The sequence below is a fragment of the Aspergillus thermomutatus genome, assembly GCF_002237265.1.
Source record: "Aspergillus thermomutatus strain HMR AF 39 chromosome Unknown NODE_8, whole genome shotgun sequence".
Lineage (NCBI taxonomy): Eukaryota > Fungi > Ascomycota > Eurotiomycetes > Eurotiales > Aspergillaceae > Aspergillus > Aspergillus thermomutatus.
In genome coordinates this window covers 230579-248848 of record NW_020798056.1, presented here as the reverse complement: position 1 = coordinate 248848, position 18270 = coordinate 230579, and the positions used below count along the sequence as shown (strand labels likewise).

The following is an 18270-nucleotide window of genomic DNA, read 5'->3' as shown; positions in this document are numbered from 1 at the left end:
CTGATGTAGCATGCTCATCTACATGATACATCCAGATGTCCAATATGAATGGTTGTCGATTTTTAGCTGACTACTGGGCGGGTATTAGGTCACCAGCAGCAGTCTAGACGTATGAGGCATTCTTTTTTATGTCACGGTTAAGGGCAGCGCCAAAACCTAAACCCGTAAGATCGTCGGAAGAGTCAGATGTGTATAAGTTACAGCACTGAACTCTATGCCAAGATTCGCCATGTTCTCTGAATTGCGTATACAATCATCGCAATTTCCTCTCATCTTTCAGCAACGCGCATGTATATAGCTGTTCGCTTTCTCAGCGATGTTCGTCATTTCTGCTGCATCATACCCCCCGTCTGAGTTCAATTGGCATGTTCGCTGCGTGTTGTATATGACATCACTAGTGTGGATTTGTACAAAAGTCACCATTCGGAAGCACTTCCATTTCTTCAGTGCCTACTGCCAAAATTCAATCAAAAGGATATCATCTATCTGATCTCGCTTTCGACCGATCATTTTAATGGTTATGAAGAATTTATTAGTCGGAAGGGCAAAAATGTTTGCTTAGATCTATGTACAAAAGCCCTGCTATATATGCATCATTGTTCAAGGGCCCTCTACAACATGATTGATCAAAACAACAGCCAGTATTATTATCGTTGCCTAGCCTCCCGGACTCCCGCTCCGGCTCAAACTCCTACTAGGGAATCCGTCGTCATCTTGCTCAGGAATGCCGACTCGGAAGATACTCTCACACCATTCTGCGAAGGTTTCCACGTCCCACACGGCATCCTCGCGGCCCTTACCCTTCTTGGAGACGAAATGTCCCTTGCTCCGTTCAGACGATGTATATTTGTCGAAGAAGTCCTCGTAAATCTGGATGACGCGGTCTTGTACCGCACCGACAAGAGTCTCTTTCATCCGGGGGTCGTCAAGATAGTCATTGAGTATTCTTCGTAAATTGGGGACTTCCTTCTCAATATTCTGGCATGTCGGATATATTAGTTCTCCTTGCTGTAAATTTCGCTTATCGATGAATTTCGCGGGTAAAGAGGCCGTCATCTTCGTTGCGAACTCGTTGATGAAGTCGTTGATCACGGTTCGGAGCCGCCCGTCAAGCTCTACCTTGGCATCAAGCATGTTCTCGACGACGCGTGGGAGGAGACCATGGCCGACGAGGCGCATGAGGTTGCGGGGGTTGAAGAGGCCGCCTCTTTCGCGGAGCTCCCAGAAGGTATTGGTGATGCCGGAGAAATCGAACGACACTTCTGGCGCGACGTACTCGATGTCGAATGCGACGATTTGTTGCTTCAGAACCAGGAGATGGCTCATCAAGAAGAGCTTCCCGTCCGCGGTGGATTTGCTTGAGATTTGAGCACTCGCCTGGTGCAGAGAGACGGTCGTTTGGTGAACGATCTGATGGGCTAGGTCGTCGAAAACAGTGGACTGTTGAAGAGACTGGTCAGCTTCAATATGGCAATTGTGGGTTCGCAGAAGGAGTTCGTACATTTACGAGACGGTATATTCGGCTGAGAAGCCAGATGGCTTTACGCAATGTTGGATACCAGCCACTGAGAGCAGCATGAGGCTCAAAATCCCACTTGGAGTCCTGCTCCAAGGTGGAGTCGGGATCATCATCTGATGGCTTCGTTGCCTTCGCCAGATGTACCAAGGTATCGGCAGGTACCACCTTCCTTCCGGAAATCTGATTCTCGGTAATGGTGAGCGAGACTCCCCTGTTGCGCGCAGGGTAATCGAGGTCCTCCGGGCGCGGCTTGAACCGTTCAATCTCATCACGCAGGAAGGCTTGCGCGCGGAAAACGAGACGAGTTTGCACATCCTCCAAGGCAGGTTGTATTAGTACGGAGAAATCGAGTTGATTAGCATCCGTCTGCTCCACCTCCTCATCCTGGTCTAGTAGAAAGCGGGTCTGTAAGAGGGTGCAGAGTTGACAGAGATTTACGATCTTGTCCTCGTGAATAATGCGAGGCCTTAGATGGTCATACAGAGGCTCGCAGACTGTCTCGAGGAAATCGTATAAACCTCCTTGGCCGTGGAACCATTCACCCCACAGTTCAAACTCATCCAAACACACACCACGAACGTAGCTAATGCTGGCACGGGCGAAAGCAACCAAATCCTTTGATGTACTCGGGGCTTGCGCAATATCGTAGAGCTTTTTTCGTACTAAGGGTATGATCAATTTACCGCGAGTAGCTGAAAAGTTCGCGTGAAGTTCATTGAGAAGACTCTGATACTCCGCTTCGCTACCCTGTTCGGGATCCAACGGTGGCACAGCTCTCTTCTGTATCTCGAGGCCGATTTGTTTCAATTCAGGAGCACCAACACGGAACTTGGCGTACAATAGGGCAGACATGGTTGTTTCGTTTTGCTGTTGGTCTGCAATCTTTTTCGAAACACTGGAATGTATATCTCGAAGTGTGGAAACAAAATGTCCGCGGATCAAGGTGAGAGCACGCGTCATAAGTAGCCTGTATCTGGATCGATACACACTAGCTTCCTTTTGCTCAGGCTGGGAGAGAGTCAGTCGACTCGCCAAAGTTAGGGCCCGACTGCGATACTCACATGCGTCTCCATGTAGTCCAGACATTCGTCCAGCCGCCTGAGCATATTTGAGAAGTCATGGCCACGAACGGTATTTCCAGCACCAGGGGCGTTGAGTCGCCTCGAAGCAGGGTCCAGAAAATCATAGTATCGGAGGTTCTCTTGTATTTCCGCCGCTAGCTCTGTGTCACGCTTTTGAGCAGATAAAAGCCCTTCGCATTGTTTCTGGAAATTCGATGTTTGAGCTTCTACGGCCTTGAAGGATTCCGAGAGGCTACTAAGGAGGTCGAGTGTGGATGATGTATCAGACAGAAGCGAATCCAGGTGAGACTTTGACATTTGTAGCTCTTGAAGGCAAGATCTAACCGCACGAGTGAGTCAGCATGGAAAACCACAGCGCATTGTGAGAAAGATTGGAATTGTTTCTCTGCGTACTGGTACTCGTTATAGCTGCTCTCGAGGAGGCCATTTTCGACCTCGCTATACCACTGAACGAAATCGAGCTCATTCTTGGCATCCGTTATAGACTCAATGGCCTCCGGCAGCACTTCAGCTGTCTCTGTCGTCTGAACCTTGAATTCTTTTGGCGGACCTGAAGGTGCAGTCTTCCGTCGAGCTCGCTGTCCCGCAGCTGGTTGAGGCATTGGCATTGTGGGGTTGAGCTTCGAGCCCACGATAAAGTCACGGAGGCTTCAAGATTGGCACCCCTAGTATAGTTTCAATCGACCTGAAAATAATCCATAAGTGAGAGGAGTCAAAGACACCTTGAAACTCAACCGTCTTGATCGCAATCGGAGATGAGACCGTCCTCCGTGGCCCGTTCGATTGGTGTTCTGCCGCATCATACCGCCCTCGATCTAGATCATTGACGCAACGGAGCTTCCGCAGTCGCATTTCAGCTTTCACTTCTGCCCAGTGCGAAACGACAAGCTCATCAAAGAATTCTCTGTAGCTCGTTATGCTAAGGTTTAGTTGATGGATATCTGAGAACATCATGTCGATGAATCGGGTCCGACAGCGTGTGACGAACGTCGTCACACTTTCATACCGTCTCCCGCGAACAGGCCGGTTGGCCATCGGATCATGGCGAAGGCAGTATGCTAGTGGTAATGGCAGAGCACCAGAATCATCTGCTCCTTCGTCAAATTGGCTTCGTACTTCACTTGGACTAGGTGGAACAGCTGCTGCTGCGTTCTTAGTGTATACCTTTGCGACCACCCGAGGCGATCAACTTGAGACTGCCATTGAGGCGAAGATTAACAGCGCTACGCCAAAGATTGCTGGGGACCTGGACTCGCAGTATGTGCAAGAAAAGAAGAGTCTGAAGAGCCCTGGAGTCTATCTATGGGGAACCAATGCTTATCGTGTTGTGGACCCTGACTCCAAAGAAACTGTGATCAAGACTCCTCGGAGGCTATCCTACTTTGAGGGCCAAGTGCTCCGAGACCTCAAACTTGCGGAGAAGTCTGGTGCTGCCATTACGGAAAATGGCGATCTGGTTCAATGGGGCAAAGGGTATTCGGAAACTGACTTCAAACCAACAAAGACATTGACTGGCAAGGACTTGAAGTCTTTGTGCATTTCGAGTGATCGCATACTTGCATTGTCTTCAAACGGAAGTGTATACTCACTCCCAATTGCTAAGAGTGACCAAGAATCCGGTCGGAAACCCAAGGAAGGCTCTTGGTTCTCATTCAGCTCTGGAAGTGCTGGCGTGAGCTATCGGTTGCTTGAACCCGCATTGAGGCTGGGTGAAAAAGTCACCGCCATCAGTGGTGGACTACAGCATGCGCTTCTCCTCACGAGCTCTGGCCGAGTTTTTTCGGTCGCTTCTTCCACTGAGAGCTATCCTTCTTTTGGACAACTTGGTGTGCCTGGGTTGACTTGGTCGACTCGACCTCAAGGGGCCGTGGATACCTGCCATGAGGTGAAGGCCCTCGGCAACTCTAAGGTTACTGAAATTGCTGCTGGAGATTACCATTCTTTGGCGCTTACCAAGGATGGAAACGTTTATGCCTTTGGCGACAATTCCTTTGGACAGCTGGGATCTGAATTCGACCCTGCCCTGCCATTTAACGATACCCCCACTCTTGTGCCGCTGAAGCTTTTCTACCCAGGCAACATCTGGCTTCCGAAGGTGACTGCGATTGCAGCTGGGGGTGCCAACAGTTTCTTCACCGTAGATGCTCAACGAATACTTGGCCCTGGCGAAGATCGTTCTACGGTACGTGACTTGGGCCGCATTACGGCTGACACCTGGACTTGCGGCCGTGGCATCTGGGGTGCCCTTGGAAACGGAAAATGGACGCACCTACAAGACATACCTACGAAGGTGAAGGCATTAAGTGGCCTGTTCGAGTACGACGAACGAACAAAGACGCTCTCCCCCATCCGCCTACGCAGTATCTCAGTCGGCACAACACATGCGTCGGCGATCATGGACAACAAAGCTCACGTTGACACTTCTGCCACGACTTCTCTGGAGAAGTCCAGCGACTGGGGCCACGACGTGTTGTTCTGGGGAGGAAACGAACACTTCCAGCTCGGCACCGGCAAGAGGAGTAATTTATCCAAGCCGGCGCATATTAGCGCGCCTCCAGATTCCGAACCGAAGAGTGCTAAGCAAGAGGCACGACTCCAAATCATGCCTCGTCACAAGGCCAAAGTGGGCACGCGAACTGTGAGCATGGAGCAGCGGATTGAGTGTGGAAGGCATATCTCTGCGATTTACTCTGCTGTATAATACTTGTCATGATCTGGCACATCTCTTCTCCAGCAATTGTATTAAAAGTTCATGTTCATTTTAGCGACGACCAAAGTAATGTAATAATCCTTCTCCGTTGACTTTGATAACGTCACTCGAGAATGCAAACCGAACAAACACTTCCGCGATATGGCTGGAGACGCTCGGACCAACACCTTATCGTAAAATTTCCTGAGCGGAAAAGAAGTCAAACCAAAGCGAATTATTCCGCATACTGTCCAAAAACCAATCAGTTCATTGTGTCCATTATGCCGCGTGAAAAGCAGAAAAGAGGTCGTCGAGCGGAGGACAAGGCCAAAAAAGACGCAGCCAAACGGAAGCGCGATGAAGGTCCTGAAGATTCGGCGGTTAAGAGATTGAAGCCCTCCACCGAGACTGATACTTTAAACAATGAAATCACCCAAGGAGCGGATTACATACCCCTGGAGGACGGCAGAAACGAGGTTTTCATGGACGATGCGCCCTCGAACGACATGCCTTTCTACGGTCTCCTGGACAGCGAAGAGCAGGAATACTTTTCGCGAGCCAACGAGATATTGGAACTGAACCAGTTCCAGGATGCGGAAGAGCGAAGGCTTTTCGTCGACAGTGTCTACAGGGAAGCGGAGGGGAAAGAATTGAAGGTTGCTTGCAGTCAGTCTTGCTCGCGGCTTATGGAGAAATTGATTTCGCTCTCCGACATGCGCCATATTCGGAGACTCTTTAGCAAGTTCATTGGCCATTTCTTGCATCTTGTGCAGCATCGGTTTGCGAGCCATTGCTGCGAGACACTGTTCATCAACGCAGCACCTGGAGTGACAGAAAAGATTTCCAAGTCGAAAGGCCGCAAGGCGGAAGTGGACGAGGAGGACGAGCCTGAACCAGAGTTGTCGCTGGCGGAAATGTTCATGAAGGTCGTTGAGGAATTAGAGGGGAATTGGGGTTATCTGTTGACGGAACGCTTTGCGTCGCATACAATCAGAGTCTTGTTACTGGTTCTTGCCGGGGAGCCAGTCGACTTGTCATCCACTGATTCGGTTGTCGCCAGCCGGAAGAAGGAAAGGTTGGGAATCGTAAACACGGACGCATCCGAGGAAAAGTTCGTTGCGGAGAGGCGTGGAGTACCAGAGTCTTTCGAGGCTACGCTGAAGAAAGTTATGAGTGACATGGTTTCCGGGCTCGACAACACCTACTTGAGAGCCCTGGCAACCCACCCTGTAGGGAACCCCGTCTTACAGGTGCTGGTATTCCTTGAATTGTCGCACTTTGGCAAGGCGAGCGCTAAGGATCCCAACTCAATCATCAGGAGGCTCATTCCGGATGATGATTTCGCGGAGAATGCTGAGAGCTCAACATTCGTCAGAGGCTTACTCTATGATCCCGTCGGTTCTCGTTTGCTCGAGACTATCATCAAGTCCATGCCTGGAAAGCTCTTCAAGGGACTCTACAAGAACATTATTCGCGACCGCATTGGCTCTCTTGCACGCAATACAACAGCTGGATATGTGGTTCTCAGGACACTTGAAAGGCTAGGAAAGGACGATCTACAAGATGCTATGGAGTTAATCATTCCTGAAATCCCTGGTCTCATTGAGCGATCTCGATTGATTGTCCCTAAAGTGTTGATCGAGCGATGCCTCGTTCGTGGGGTTGACACGAAGTCGCTTTCAGAGGCCTTGGAATCCGCTTACGACGGAGACCCGGCTCGAAGATTGGAGCAAATGCTCAAGCTTGACCCCCCGGCAAGTGAGGAAGACTCAGAGGAGAAGCAGAAGCAGTCGGGCAACAATCAGACAGCCGCCGCAGAGAAATTACACGGCTCCCTCCTTGCTCAGACAATGCTTACAGCTTCCGGGCCCATGAGCGGGCTCATTTATTCGAGCCTGCTAGCACAGTCTTCAGAATCACTTCTCAGATTAGCCAAAGATCCCACAGCCTCCCGTGTTCTTCAGCAGGCCCTGACTGTACCAACTTCAACATCTCAATTCCGGCGCCAGTTTACAACGCGCTTCTCGGGTCATTTGACGGAACTCGCGCTTGATAGCAGTGGATCACACGTTGTGGACGCTTTATGGCCGGCAACGAAAGACCTATTCTTTGTCAAGGAAAGGATGGCACAGGAATTGCTCAAAGATGAATTGACTCTCCGAGACTCTTTCGTTGGCAGAGCAGTATGGAGGAATTGGTCCATGGACCTCTACAAGAGACGGCGAGGAGAGTGGGCTGCGAAGGCGAAAGGCCTGGACAGTACTGAAAACGGCCAGGGCGAGCGACCTAAGTCTCGCATTGAATTAGCCCGGGCCAAATTCGCAGCAAAGGCAGCGGAAGAGAGTTCTAAGGCGCCGGTAGCTGCTAAGACATGATCTATAACAAAGAAGCGAAAGGACTGTGGTTGATTCCAGCACTGGCAGTGATAGTAATACAGCATGATTTGACAGAGTCCTTTCTGCATGTGGCTTGTCAGTAATCTATATTGTGTCTTCAGCGATTTTAGGTTTATGATGATAATAAAAGCATTTTCCTCTATATTCATATGGTGTAGAAGGGTTATTCTCTAAGAGCTTTTCCAGTGCTGCCCCTCCAACGTCTGCGGGGTCAACGCCATGCAATTTTTCTCTTCCCCTCATCCATCAAAAGTGTATATCACTTCAACTCTCTACTGAGGAGTAGTCCTTGCTGACAATGATGCTCAAACAATTTCTTTCAACGGACGAATATGAGCCCCGGTTTATGATGTCAGACAATCGGGCTCTGTCGCCATCGCAGCGGATCCGCCAGCCGTTCCGGAAATGGCTCGGGCTTCATTCAACTTTTTGCTAAACGGTTTCAACTAGACCATTATTAAAAACCTTGGGTTATAAGTTGTGATTATTTCTTGCATTTTTTCTTCTCTTTTGTATACTTTTTCTCAGATTTGCTTGTTTGAAATATCATAAAATTGTTGGAATAGATGTCCGTGTCCCAACCATCGAGTCGCGCCGATGAAGTGCGAGAAGTGAGTCAGTCCATTCCTTTGGCACATTCAACGGTCCATCGGAAGATCCTGCGCTACAACTCTTCTTGTGTTGCTACGTTAAGCTTCTCTTTGTGTCTTTTGCTAATCTGACTCTAGCTTCTGAGCGCCGTTGAAGATCTCCTCATCCCGTTCATCCGGTCCGCCGACGAAAATCCTCTTGGCCATGCGCAACTGCAGGATGGGGTCAATGGGGCGAATGGTGTGAATGGACACCTAAAAAATTCGCGGACAGCTTTAGTCGATTACAAGAAACCGGAAGAGCTCAGGGATATTCTACAACTATCGCTACCGGAAAAGGGTGCCAGACAAGACGGCCTGATTGAGGTTCTCCGCAAAGTGCTGAAGTATTCCGTGAATACATGGCATCAAGGATTTCTTGACAAACTATATGCCTCAACGAATGCTCCCGGTGTGGCATCGGAGCTGATTTTGGCGGCTCTCAACACGAACGTTCATGTCTACCAAGTCTCGCCGGCTTTGACTGTTATCGAAAAGTATACGGGAAAAAAGTTGGCTTCGCTATTTGGCTTCAGCGGTCCACGAGCAGGTGGAATTTCTGTACAAGGTGGCTCCGCATCCAATACCACCTCGATTGTCATTGCGCGCAACAACCTATATCCCGATACGAAGAAAAATGGCAATGGGGACTACAGGTTTGTGCTCTTTACCAGCAACCACGGCCATTACAGCATCGAGAAGGCGGCACAGATGCTGGGCTTAGGAAGCAGCTCCGTCTGGGCAGTGCCCGTGGACAAGCAAGGTCGCATGATCCCAGAAGAACTCGAGAAGCTTGTCCGAAAAGCACTCCAGGAGAACAGGACACCGTTCTATGTCAATGCAACCGCCGGAACGACAGTATTGGGCTCCTTTGACCCTTTCAGCGAGATCGCCGCCATCTGTCGGAAATACAACCTCTGGTTCCACGTGGACGGCTCATGGGGCGGCTCGTTCGTCTTCTCAAAGCGCCAGAAGCACAAACTCGCTGGTGCCGACAAAGCTGATAGCATCGCCATTAACCCTCACAAAATGCTCGGTGTCCCCGTGACTTGCTCCTTCCTCCTAGCCGCAGACATCCGCCAGTTCCACAGGGCAAATACTCTCCCAGCCGGCTACCTGTTCCACGGCGAAGACACGGAACCGCAACCCAACGGCGACCTCAGCTCCGCGGGAAACGAGCTCTCCGTCGATTCTCCAGAGGTCTGGGACCTGGCTGATCTCACGCTGCAATGTGGACGACGCGCAGACTCCCTCAAGCTCTTTTTGGGCTGGACATACTACGGTACGGAGGGATACGAGCAGCAGATCGACACGGCCTGCGACATCGCCGCACACCTGGCGACTCTCGTCTCCGAGAACCCCAACTTTATCCTCATCAGTGAGAACCCTCCCCCTTGTCTCCAGGTTTGCTTCTACTACGCTCCGGGCGGACAGCTCGTCCACCCGCGCGGCATTGTATCGAACGAGACCGAGCGCGCAAAGGCAAACAGCAAGGTCACGGAACAGGTGGCCCATGCTCTGGTGCACAAGGGGTTCATGGTTGACTTTGCACCTCCTAGTGGGGACGAGAACGCTGCCGGGAACGGAAAGTTTTTCCGCTGCGTGGTCAATGTCCAGACGACTCGCGAGACTGTTGAAGGTCTTGTGCGTGCTATTGAGGAAGTTGGGCCGGCCATCATCGAGAGACTTAAGGCTGAGGCTGCTTCGGTTCCTAAGCAGAGGCCCGGAGAACGAGGCCACGGACCTGTTGTCCACCAGCCTTAGATGCTATCATGATTCTGTTATAGTGTACGACTACTGCATATGTACAAATAAACAAACGAGGGAAGGGAAGAAAAGCTATAGATCTACCAGGGAAGCATTAGTATATAGAATTGAATAATACTTCATTCGTGAACGACCCAGGATGATCTTGAGCAACTACATTAGATTTGTTTACTATGCAGTGGCTAAGAACCAATCTCGACTCGTCGCTCAAGTACAGCTCTTGCTTCAGCTTCTGTAAGGGTCTCAATATTCAACTCAGCGAGAACGCCTCGAGCACTCTCGTTATCCCGGAATAGCCTCTTCTCCACCTCCCAAAGTCTAAGATGGGGTTCATCGTGCGAATCGGCGTCCTCCTGGGCCGCAGATACATCGCCAGACTTGGGAGTGACCACCGTCAGGCCTAGCAGTAGAAGACCGTCGTTGAGCTTCGCAAGAACTCTGATCGAACCTCCTACCAGACCAGCTGGTCCCAAAGCGACATCGACAACATTGCAGAGATTGTCAATGTCGCTGGCGAATTGCGCCGCTCCAGCGGCGGAAAAGGTATGTCTCATGAGGACGTTATTCCAAAGATTAGTTTGAACAGAGAGGAGGACCTGGCGAATGATTCGACGCAGCGGTGCTATGCCCAGTGCACGCGATAGGAAAGAGATGCTAGTGGATAAGGTTCGCATTGCAGGCGCAAGATCCGCCGACGGTGGTAATGAGGTTGCCTCGGAAGGTGAGGAGGTAGAAATGGTTGCCCACGCAGACATGCGAACATATGGTTTGAGGGCCGACTGAGTGTTTGAGATCAAGGTCGAAGTGAGGATCGATTCAGAACGCTGTCTGAGACGGCGATATGCGGATGCAGTTTCGTCAAACAGGGCTCCATCTGAGCTTGCACCAAGGCCGCTGCTATGGTGACCATTTGCGACCACCTGAGAGGTGCGAGAAGCAACGTCTGCTACAGACATAGAGCCGGCCACATTCCTCCCTCCGTCCTTGTTCTGTCTAACTCGTTCTTGTAGCTCAGACCACAGTTCGACGAAGAACACATCATTACTCCAGTCTTCCATCTTTTTCTCCAAGTACTCGGCGCTCCCAAAAACCCTGCAGAGACGCTCCAATCCAGCCACACCTTCCACACTTGCCTGCCCATCTGCGCCTTGTACTGTGCGGCCAATGGTAGATGTCATTGCAAGGTAAGCTTCAAGTGCGGAATGGAGGCGCTCGTGAAACTGGTCGAAGATTGTAATCTGAATGTCGATAAGGAACCGCAGTTTCTGACCGAAAGATGACAGAGGCCGATACCGTTCAGTGATTGTTTCAAGCAAATCATTTACGCGAATCGCTGCTTTGGTGGGTTTGGTTGCGGAAAGCTCAACTCCTTCATAGTCAATCTCGCCGCTGTCCGTTGCATCAATAATTTCCTTATAGCGGGCTAGTGCAAAGTCCTTCTCAACCTGAAGCCAGCGATCAAACCATCCCTCCTTGGTGAGAACCTCCCACGCCATTCCCTTCCAGTTATCCTCAGAGTATGGATCAGGCAGATAATTCCATGTCTCCCGAATCTCATTGTCAAAGGTCATCAGCTCGTGTACGAGATGGCTGAGCAACTGCGGATGCGCAGAAATGCTAGGAAGCAAATTCGATAATTTCTGCCTCAGCATCGGCATAAGAGCCGTGGTAAAGGCATGAGAGGCGTTGTAGAAATTCCATTCCAGAGCTGAGCCGACTTCCCGGGCCTTCTTGTCGAAGACAGGTTGCAGCGAAGAAGCGAAGAAACCTCCAAAAGTGTTGATCAAGTCCACGATGTGACCCAGGAAGTATTCTGGCTGTATGGAAAATTCAGTAAGTTTTTCAGCACTGGGAACGTTGTATTATACCTTGTCGAGTCTATTTGTTGGCTTGTCTCCGCTGAAGTGGTATTTGAAGCGAAGATTCAGCGGATGTACCATCACTTCCAACGGTAACAAGATCTGCGGTTCGACACTCTGCTGCTTCACATCGATATCACGTCCCGTGAGTTCCCTAACCGCGAATAACGTCAGAAAATCCAGCAGCGAAAAGAGATAAGAGTTGCGTACGGTGTCTGTAAATCAAGAAGCAATTCGACAGTCTCGATCCACTGTGTCCTCAGATCTTCTGGTAGATGAAAGTCTTTCGAGGGCCATTTCATTTGTTCTAGTGTTTTCTGGAGCCTCCTGGAAAAGTTCTCCTTCATCTGTTCTCTCAGACTAGAGGCCAGCTTTTCCAGGTAGTCGACTAGATGAGGGGCCGCTCCTTCAGCTGCGGGTTGAGCATCCTTCAGCGATTGTACAATGTTTCTCAGGCGCGAATACGGTTCTAGGGCCAGGCGGGGTGAAGTTTGTACGTTGCTCAAGGCCTCCTTGCTGTTTGAGTATCCGGTATCAGTGATACTGCCGGAAGGGAAATAGCTCGTTAGGTCCTCGAGTACCTCAATTCCTCTGCTTCCCTCAGGAGGGTGACATAACCCTTTGAGATCTCCAGTCGTCGGAGCTTGTCTATGCTCGCTTCAAAGCGTTTTGCTGCCTCATCGCTGGCGTCGGAACCCGTTATGGCTTTCAGTCGCTTATCGATATCCTTTTGCTCCTCCTTGAAGGCTTCGGCTCGCTTCCGTGTGGCTTCGGCATGGTCGTTGGAGGCTTTGGAGGCACTGAGCAGTGCTTGTTGGGCTTCTGCTAGCTGAGCCATCATGTCAGCAGCGGTTAAATAAGGAAAGAAAAGGTCAATCGCTTAGGAAGATGTGATGCTCGATCCCCTGGGCGCTCTACCTGTTTCCGTTGAAGCTCATGCTGAGCGCGTAGAGTGGCTAACAACGAATCAAGACTCTCGAAGTCAGCAGATATTTGAATCTTATCGTTCAAATAATCCTCAACTCTTGTTCTTTCATGCGACGACAGGGAAAAGGAAGGGCTTGCCATGGTTGGCAGTCGGGTTGCAGTTCTAGGGTGGGGATGTTGTCCAAAATCGTCATTCATTCCAGCGCCAGGTGTTGCGATCGATCATCATCAACGCCAACTCCGCCTTACGATCTGTCCAGCTTCCGATGACACAACGTCTCCCTGCTATCAATTTAGACATCATGTAATCTAAGTCTGAGGACCTCGGTAAATGCTTCCACGCAATTTTTTCAATCTCCAAAACTGAAAATGTCCAGCCCTGCCAAAAAGCGCAAAAGAGAGCCTCCGGAATCAACCCCACAGCGTTTTCGGAGCATAGCGTCATTCTTCCAGGGCCAAGCTAACAAGCAAGCCGAGAAGACGCAACAGATTGTTAGCTCTGCTGCTGAAAATGCAGCGGAAGAAACACTATCTGACGAAGCTCTTGCTCGCAAGCTCCAAGCGGAGTTCGATAAAGAGGATGCTGCGTCGGCCGTGGAGCCTGAGGTTCCAGATAATAGGCCTATCCAGGAGCCTTACGCCTCGATAGAGACAGATCTGGAACCGCCAAGCAAAGCTCCGAAGACACATACACTTTCATTGCAGTCTTCCGTTGGGACAGAGGATACAATAAGTCTTTCCATCCCTTTTGACCAGAGTCCGTTGACGTTCGACTCGACCAAATGCGCGGCAGAGTTGCAGGTCCACTGGGCTAAGGAGGGCGGAAACGCCTCATATGCCCTGTTGACCAGAGCATTTGTGTTGGCAAACGCAACGACTAGTCGAATCAGGATTGTTGACACCCTGGTCAATTTCCTTCGAGTTCTGATTGAAGGCGATCCTTCCAGTGTTTTACCAGCAGTCTGGCTGGCGACCAACTCGATTTCCCCTCCATACGACGAATTGGAACTTGGTTTGGGAGGCTCCGCGATATCAAAAGCACTGAAGAAGGTCTACGGACTCAATCCTCAGGGTCTCAAAATTCTCTACGACAAGTATGGAGATGCTGGCGACGTGGCTTTCGAGGCAAAGAAAAGACAGAGCTTCACCTTGATGAAGCCCAAGCCTCTGACGATCAAAGGTGTCTATCAGTCCCTGAGGAAGATTGCCATGAGCAAAGGCAGTGGTAGTCAGGAGTCGAAGCAAAGGATTGTGGAGAAACTACTACAAGACACTCGAGGTGCGGAAGAGAGTCGGTATATTGTACGAACGCTAGTTCAAAATTTACGAATTGGAGCTGTCAAAACAACAATGCTTATCGCACTGGCTCGAGCCTTTCTATACTCAAAGCCAAAAGGCGCGGATTTTACGATCCGTCCACGACAAGTTCTGGTGCGACTTAAGAAGGAGGAGCTCGCCGAAATGTACAACAGTGCGGAAGAAATTGTGAAGGCATCTTATGCCAGGCATCCAGACTACAACGACTTAGTCACATCCCTACTTGAAATTGGAGTTACTGAAGAACTCCTTCTGCGGTGCGGCCTGCAGCTTCATGTGCCTCTGAGACCCATGTTGGGCAGTATCACGAGGGATCTCTCTGAAATGCTAACAAAGCTGCAAGGGCGGGATTTTAGTTGCGAGTACAAATATGATGGGCAGCGCGCCCAGGTGCATTGCGACGAGAAGGGGAAAGTATCGATATTTTCTCGACATTTGGAAAATATGACGGAGAAATACCCAGACCTCGTGTCCTTGGTCCCGCAAATCAGAGGAGAGGGCGTCTCTAGCTTCATACTGGAAGGAGAGGTTGTCGCGGTAGATAACGAAACCGGTGAACTTCAGACGTTTCAAGTCCTGACAAATCGAGCAAAGAAGAATGTGGAGTTAGGAGCCATCAAGATCAACGTTTGCCTCTTCGCGTTCGACTTGATGTATCTAAACGGCGAGCCATTATTGGACCGGCCTTTCCGCGAACGCAGAGAATTGTTGCGCAGCCTCTTTGTGGAGACCCCAAACAGATTCACTTGGGTCAAAAGCCTTGATGCCACGTCCGCAGACTCCGAGACGGTCTTGGAGTTCTTCAAAAGTGCCCTCGAGAACAAATGCGAAGGAATCATGGTCAAAGTGCTTGACAATGTACCCAAGGCGAACCTTGAACAGAATAAGGAGGCCTCGACCAGCAACGGCATGGACATGACGAACGGAGAAGCATTCGAAAAGGCGGGCAAAGGTGGCAGACGAAAGGCACTTTTGTCAACATATGAACCAGACAAGCGGCTCGAGTCGTGGCTCAAAGTCAAGAAGGACTACAGTACCTCGTCCGAGACCCTAGATCTGATCCCCATAGCCGGCTGGCACGGACAAGGCCGAAAAGCCAAATGGTGGTCTCCCATCCTGATGGCCGTCCGCAACCCGGAAACGGGCAGCCTCGAAGCAGTCACAAAATGCATGTCCGGCTTCACGGACAAGTTCTATCAGGCGAACAGGGACAAGTACACCGAAGGAACGCCCAACGTCATCTCACGGCCGGCCTATGTCGAGTACTACGGCGAACCTGACGTCTGGTTCGAACCGCAGGAGGTCTGGGAGATGGCGTTCGCCGATATCACCTTGAGTCCGACGTACACGGCAGCCATCGGCTTAGTGAGTGATGAGCGGGGGCTGAGCCTCCGGTTTCCTCGATTTCTCAGAGTAAGAGAAGACAAATCAATAGACGAAGCCACCACATCGGACTATTTGGCCCTCCTCTGGAGGAAGCAGGCCGCACGGAAGAAAGAAGAGGAGCAGCAACCCGACCAGGAGACAGAGCAACTAGGTTGGCAGGAAGAGTAGAACAGGCTGGAGACTTGGACAAATTTACTAGGCATTGGGGATCTAGGACCTAGCCTAGGACGAAATTATAAGCCTTTTTAAGATAACCCCGCTCCATGTACACATCTCTATATAGCATTGCAAAATCGAATTTTCAAAGCACCATCAGTATCTATCTAGTCAGTATGGCAAAATATCATATCACGCCTGCAGAAACTCAACCCAACCGATCCCTCAGATGACACTTTACCTCAATGCGTTAGACCAGCATCCCGCCAACCTGGAACTTGGCATTACGCTTAGCTATATTTGCTCTAGCGCAAGCGCGAAATGAACGCGTATTTCCCCACTCTATACGCGTCGCGTCTGTTTTTCCTTGATTCCAATTTTTTTTTTCCCCTTCATGATCTCATCCGTCATCTTTCATGACACTTTAGGTTCCATTGTCTGCAAGACTAATGACTGATGAGGAGTTTTGAAGTGGCATCCAGTATCCTGTTCACAGTTTACTTTCTGCTCTTTTGAGAATTGAAGTGCATTGCTGCCAATCGCACGGTGTTGATGCTACTTAATGTGCTCGGGTGCTCTGTTTGGATTTTAATCCGGTGGTCGGTAGGATAAATTTATTGACTGAATTATCGGTCATGGAATGCCTAACTCCTGCCATGTGTAATTACAGCACATCAGATGGAGTCTTGTTGTAAAACTCGAGCCATTGAGAGCTCGCGTACTTGTTACCTTGCGGACACTGATTGGACAAGGTGACGGCTAGGATAGTTAGAGATAGACAGGTCAGTGTGAGAGTTTTGGATAAGCACTGCTCGCGATGCATTCACAAAATGAGATGGAAACCAGAACTATTCAAGGTAATCTGACATAGGAAAAAATGATACGTATGGACAGTTTAGTGTCGTGGTCATCGTTCGGTGGCAGCCTCTGCCAGGACAGACCAGTCAAACATAAATGTGTAGAAGGAAATGCATCAAGACGAACCGGGGCATCACAACAAGGACAGAATATGGCGTGCCATGTACATAGTAGTTTGGTCATTAATGGTCGTTACAAGAATCCAAGAACAAAGAAAGCAAAAAAAAAAGACTTGTGCAACCGGTTGGAGCCTTATGACGAAACCTACGGTCGCAACTCTCCGCCAAGTTGGAGAGCAAGGCCAGACTCTTTCGGTCGATTTTTTGGGCTTTCCGCGCTCGGTGGCAGTAAATTATCAAAGTTCGGTCGTTTTCTGGCGTCTCTATTTGCCAGAGGGGTCTTCATGGGCCCTCCAGGCGTCCGTCCGCCTCGAGCTGGTTGTGCAGGACTGGGAGTGACATTCACAAAGTCCGCAAAATTAAACGGTTGACTTGGAGTGCCGAAATTTGGAAAAACACCACCGCCCCCAGGTGTCGGGGTCAATGTGGGCAAAAGAGCATGTTGACTCGGGGGAGTAGAGGGTGGAAAATCGCGGGCCTGGGCTTTGCCAGCGATACTAGCTGGCGTTGGGGAGTTTGCAAGATACAGAAGCAGATCCGCGCCATCCTCGTGACGCAGATTTGGGTCTTTGCGTGCCAGGCGAGCGTGCTTTGGAGGTGGCGTCCTAGGAGGGGAAGAGCCAACCATGGAGCTCACATGCTGGAAACTATGCAAAGGTAGATCTGGATCATGGTCTTCATCTGAGTGAGGATGATATGCCGGAGACGAAAATTCCGGGATTGTCTCAGCCACGAATGGCAGAGGTTGGTGCCGATGTGCAGGATGGTGGTGAAACCCTGGTGACGACGCAGGCAAGTGGTATGAACTTTTCCACGAGACTCGTGGAGCCTTGGACGGACGATCTGTAATTGAATCGGACCTCACTCGCTTCCGACTGGCGGACAACATGGGTTGCATCACCCGAGAATTGAAGGTCGCCGCATGTCTGTTCCGTGACGAACGGGGAAGTTCCTTCGAATAGGTCGCAGTGCGTAAGGGAGGGGAGGTCATAGGGGTCTCGCAACGGCTATGGGATATCTCGGACGAGGAATCGGAGGGCTTATCATTCGCAAGGGAAAAGTGTCGACCACCGCTCTGGTTTGACTCGAGGGCATGTAAACGACCATTTTGATATTTGACTTTGGCGAGGCCTAGACGATCTTGTAGGCTGAGAGAGACCTGGAGTAAACCAATATCAATCAGTTTTTAAAGCTCTTGGTAATAGAGAAAAGCTGGATGAAATGGCGTTCATGGACTCTCCTAAAGGCACTTACCTGGGCTATGTCAATTTTGCGGATGGTCTTCTCCGAGTTTATCGATTGCAAGCGAGCCATTGCTAATGCTAATGTATAGCAAGAAAAGCTATATTAGGAAGAACAGGAATTGTTTTTTGATTTTTTTTCCCTTCCTTGATCATGGGCCAGGGGAAATGGTTATGATGCTAGAGAATTGAAGTGACAAAAGAGTCTGGCTCAGGTAAAGTCGAGGAAGAAGCAAGGGCGGCTGAACCGTGGAGGGGAATAAAGGAAGACGGGCCAGGATCAGGAATGGAACCCCATCTGGAGGAATGACAATGGTTCGCTGGG

At 50.2% G+C, this 18270-nt stretch overlaps 7 protein-coding genes across 7 annotated transcripts; 4 read left to right on the top strand and 3 right to left on the bottom strand.

The window, feature by feature from the left end:
• Positions 1–657: 657 nt before the first annotated feature.
• CDV56_109618 (Golgi transport complex subunit COG3) lies at positions 658–3209 on the bottom strand (the record flags this gene model as incomplete). The annotated part of the gene is made up of 4 exons (XM_026763237.1): positions 658–1440; positions 1502–2527; positions 2581–2920; positions 2995–3209. The coding sequence occupies 4 exons, from the start codon at positions 3207–3209 to the stop codon at positions 658–660; spliced, it is 2364 nt and encodes a 787-aa protein (XP_026618472.1).
• Positions 3210–3553: 344 nt separating this feature from the next.
• On the top strand, positions 3554–5302 carry CDV56_109614 (RCC1 domain-containing protein; the record flags this gene model as incomplete). The annotated part of the gene is made up of 1 exon (XM_026763233.1): positions 3554–5302. The coding sequence occupies one exon, from the start codon at positions 3554–3556 to the stop codon at positions 5300–5302; it is 1749 nt and encodes a 582-aa protein (XP_026618471.1).
• Positions 5303–5571: 269 nt separating this feature from the next.
• nop9 (RNA-binding RNA processing protein NOP9) lies at positions 5572–7665 on the top strand (the record flags this gene model as incomplete). Its single annotated transcript, XM_026763224.1, has 1 exon — positions 5572–7665. One exon carries the CDS (start codon positions 5572–5574, stop codon positions 7663–7665), a length of 2094 nt encoding a protein of 697 aa, XP_026618470.1.
• A 587-nt stretch (positions 7666–8252) lies between these two features.
• On the top strand, positions 8253–10079 carry CDV56_109600 (pyridoxal phosphate-dependent decarboxylase family protein; the record flags this gene model as incomplete). Its single annotated transcript, XM_026763219.1, has 2 exons — positions 8253–8297; positions 8415–10079. 2 exons carry the CDS (start codon positions 8253–8255, stop codon positions 10077–10079), a joined length of 1710 nt encoding a protein of 569 aa, XP_026618469.1.
• Positions 10080–10264: 185 nt separating this feature from the next.
• On the bottom strand, positions 10265–13009 carry CDV56_109598 (RINT-1 family protein; the record flags this gene model as incomplete). Its single annotated transcript, XM_026763217.1, has 5 exons — positions 10265–11899; positions 11951–12095; positions 12152–12457; positions 12523–12770; positions 12860–13009. The coding sequence occupies 5 exons, from the start codon at positions 13007–13009 to the stop codon at positions 10265–10267; spliced, it is 2484 nt and encodes an 827-aa protein (XP_026618468.1).
• A 228-nt stretch (positions 13010–13237) lies between these two features.
• Positions 13238–15739, top strand: CDV56_109593 (putative DNA ligase I; the record flags this gene model as incomplete). The annotated part of the gene is made up of 1 exon (XM_026763212.1): positions 13238–15739. The coding sequence occupies one exon, from the start codon at positions 13238–13240 to the stop codon at positions 15737–15739; it is 2502 nt and encodes an 833-aa protein (XP_026618467.1).
• Positions 15740–16849: 1110 nt separating this feature from the next.
• Positions 16850–17695, bottom strand: CDV56_109589 (uncharacterized protein; the record flags this gene model as incomplete). Its single annotated transcript, XM_026763208.1, has 1 exon — positions 16850–17695. One exon carries the CDS (start codon positions 17693–17695, stop codon positions 16850–16852), a length of 846 nt encoding a protein of 281 aa, XP_026618466.1.
• Between the last annotated feature and the right edge of the window lie 575 nt (positions 17696–18270).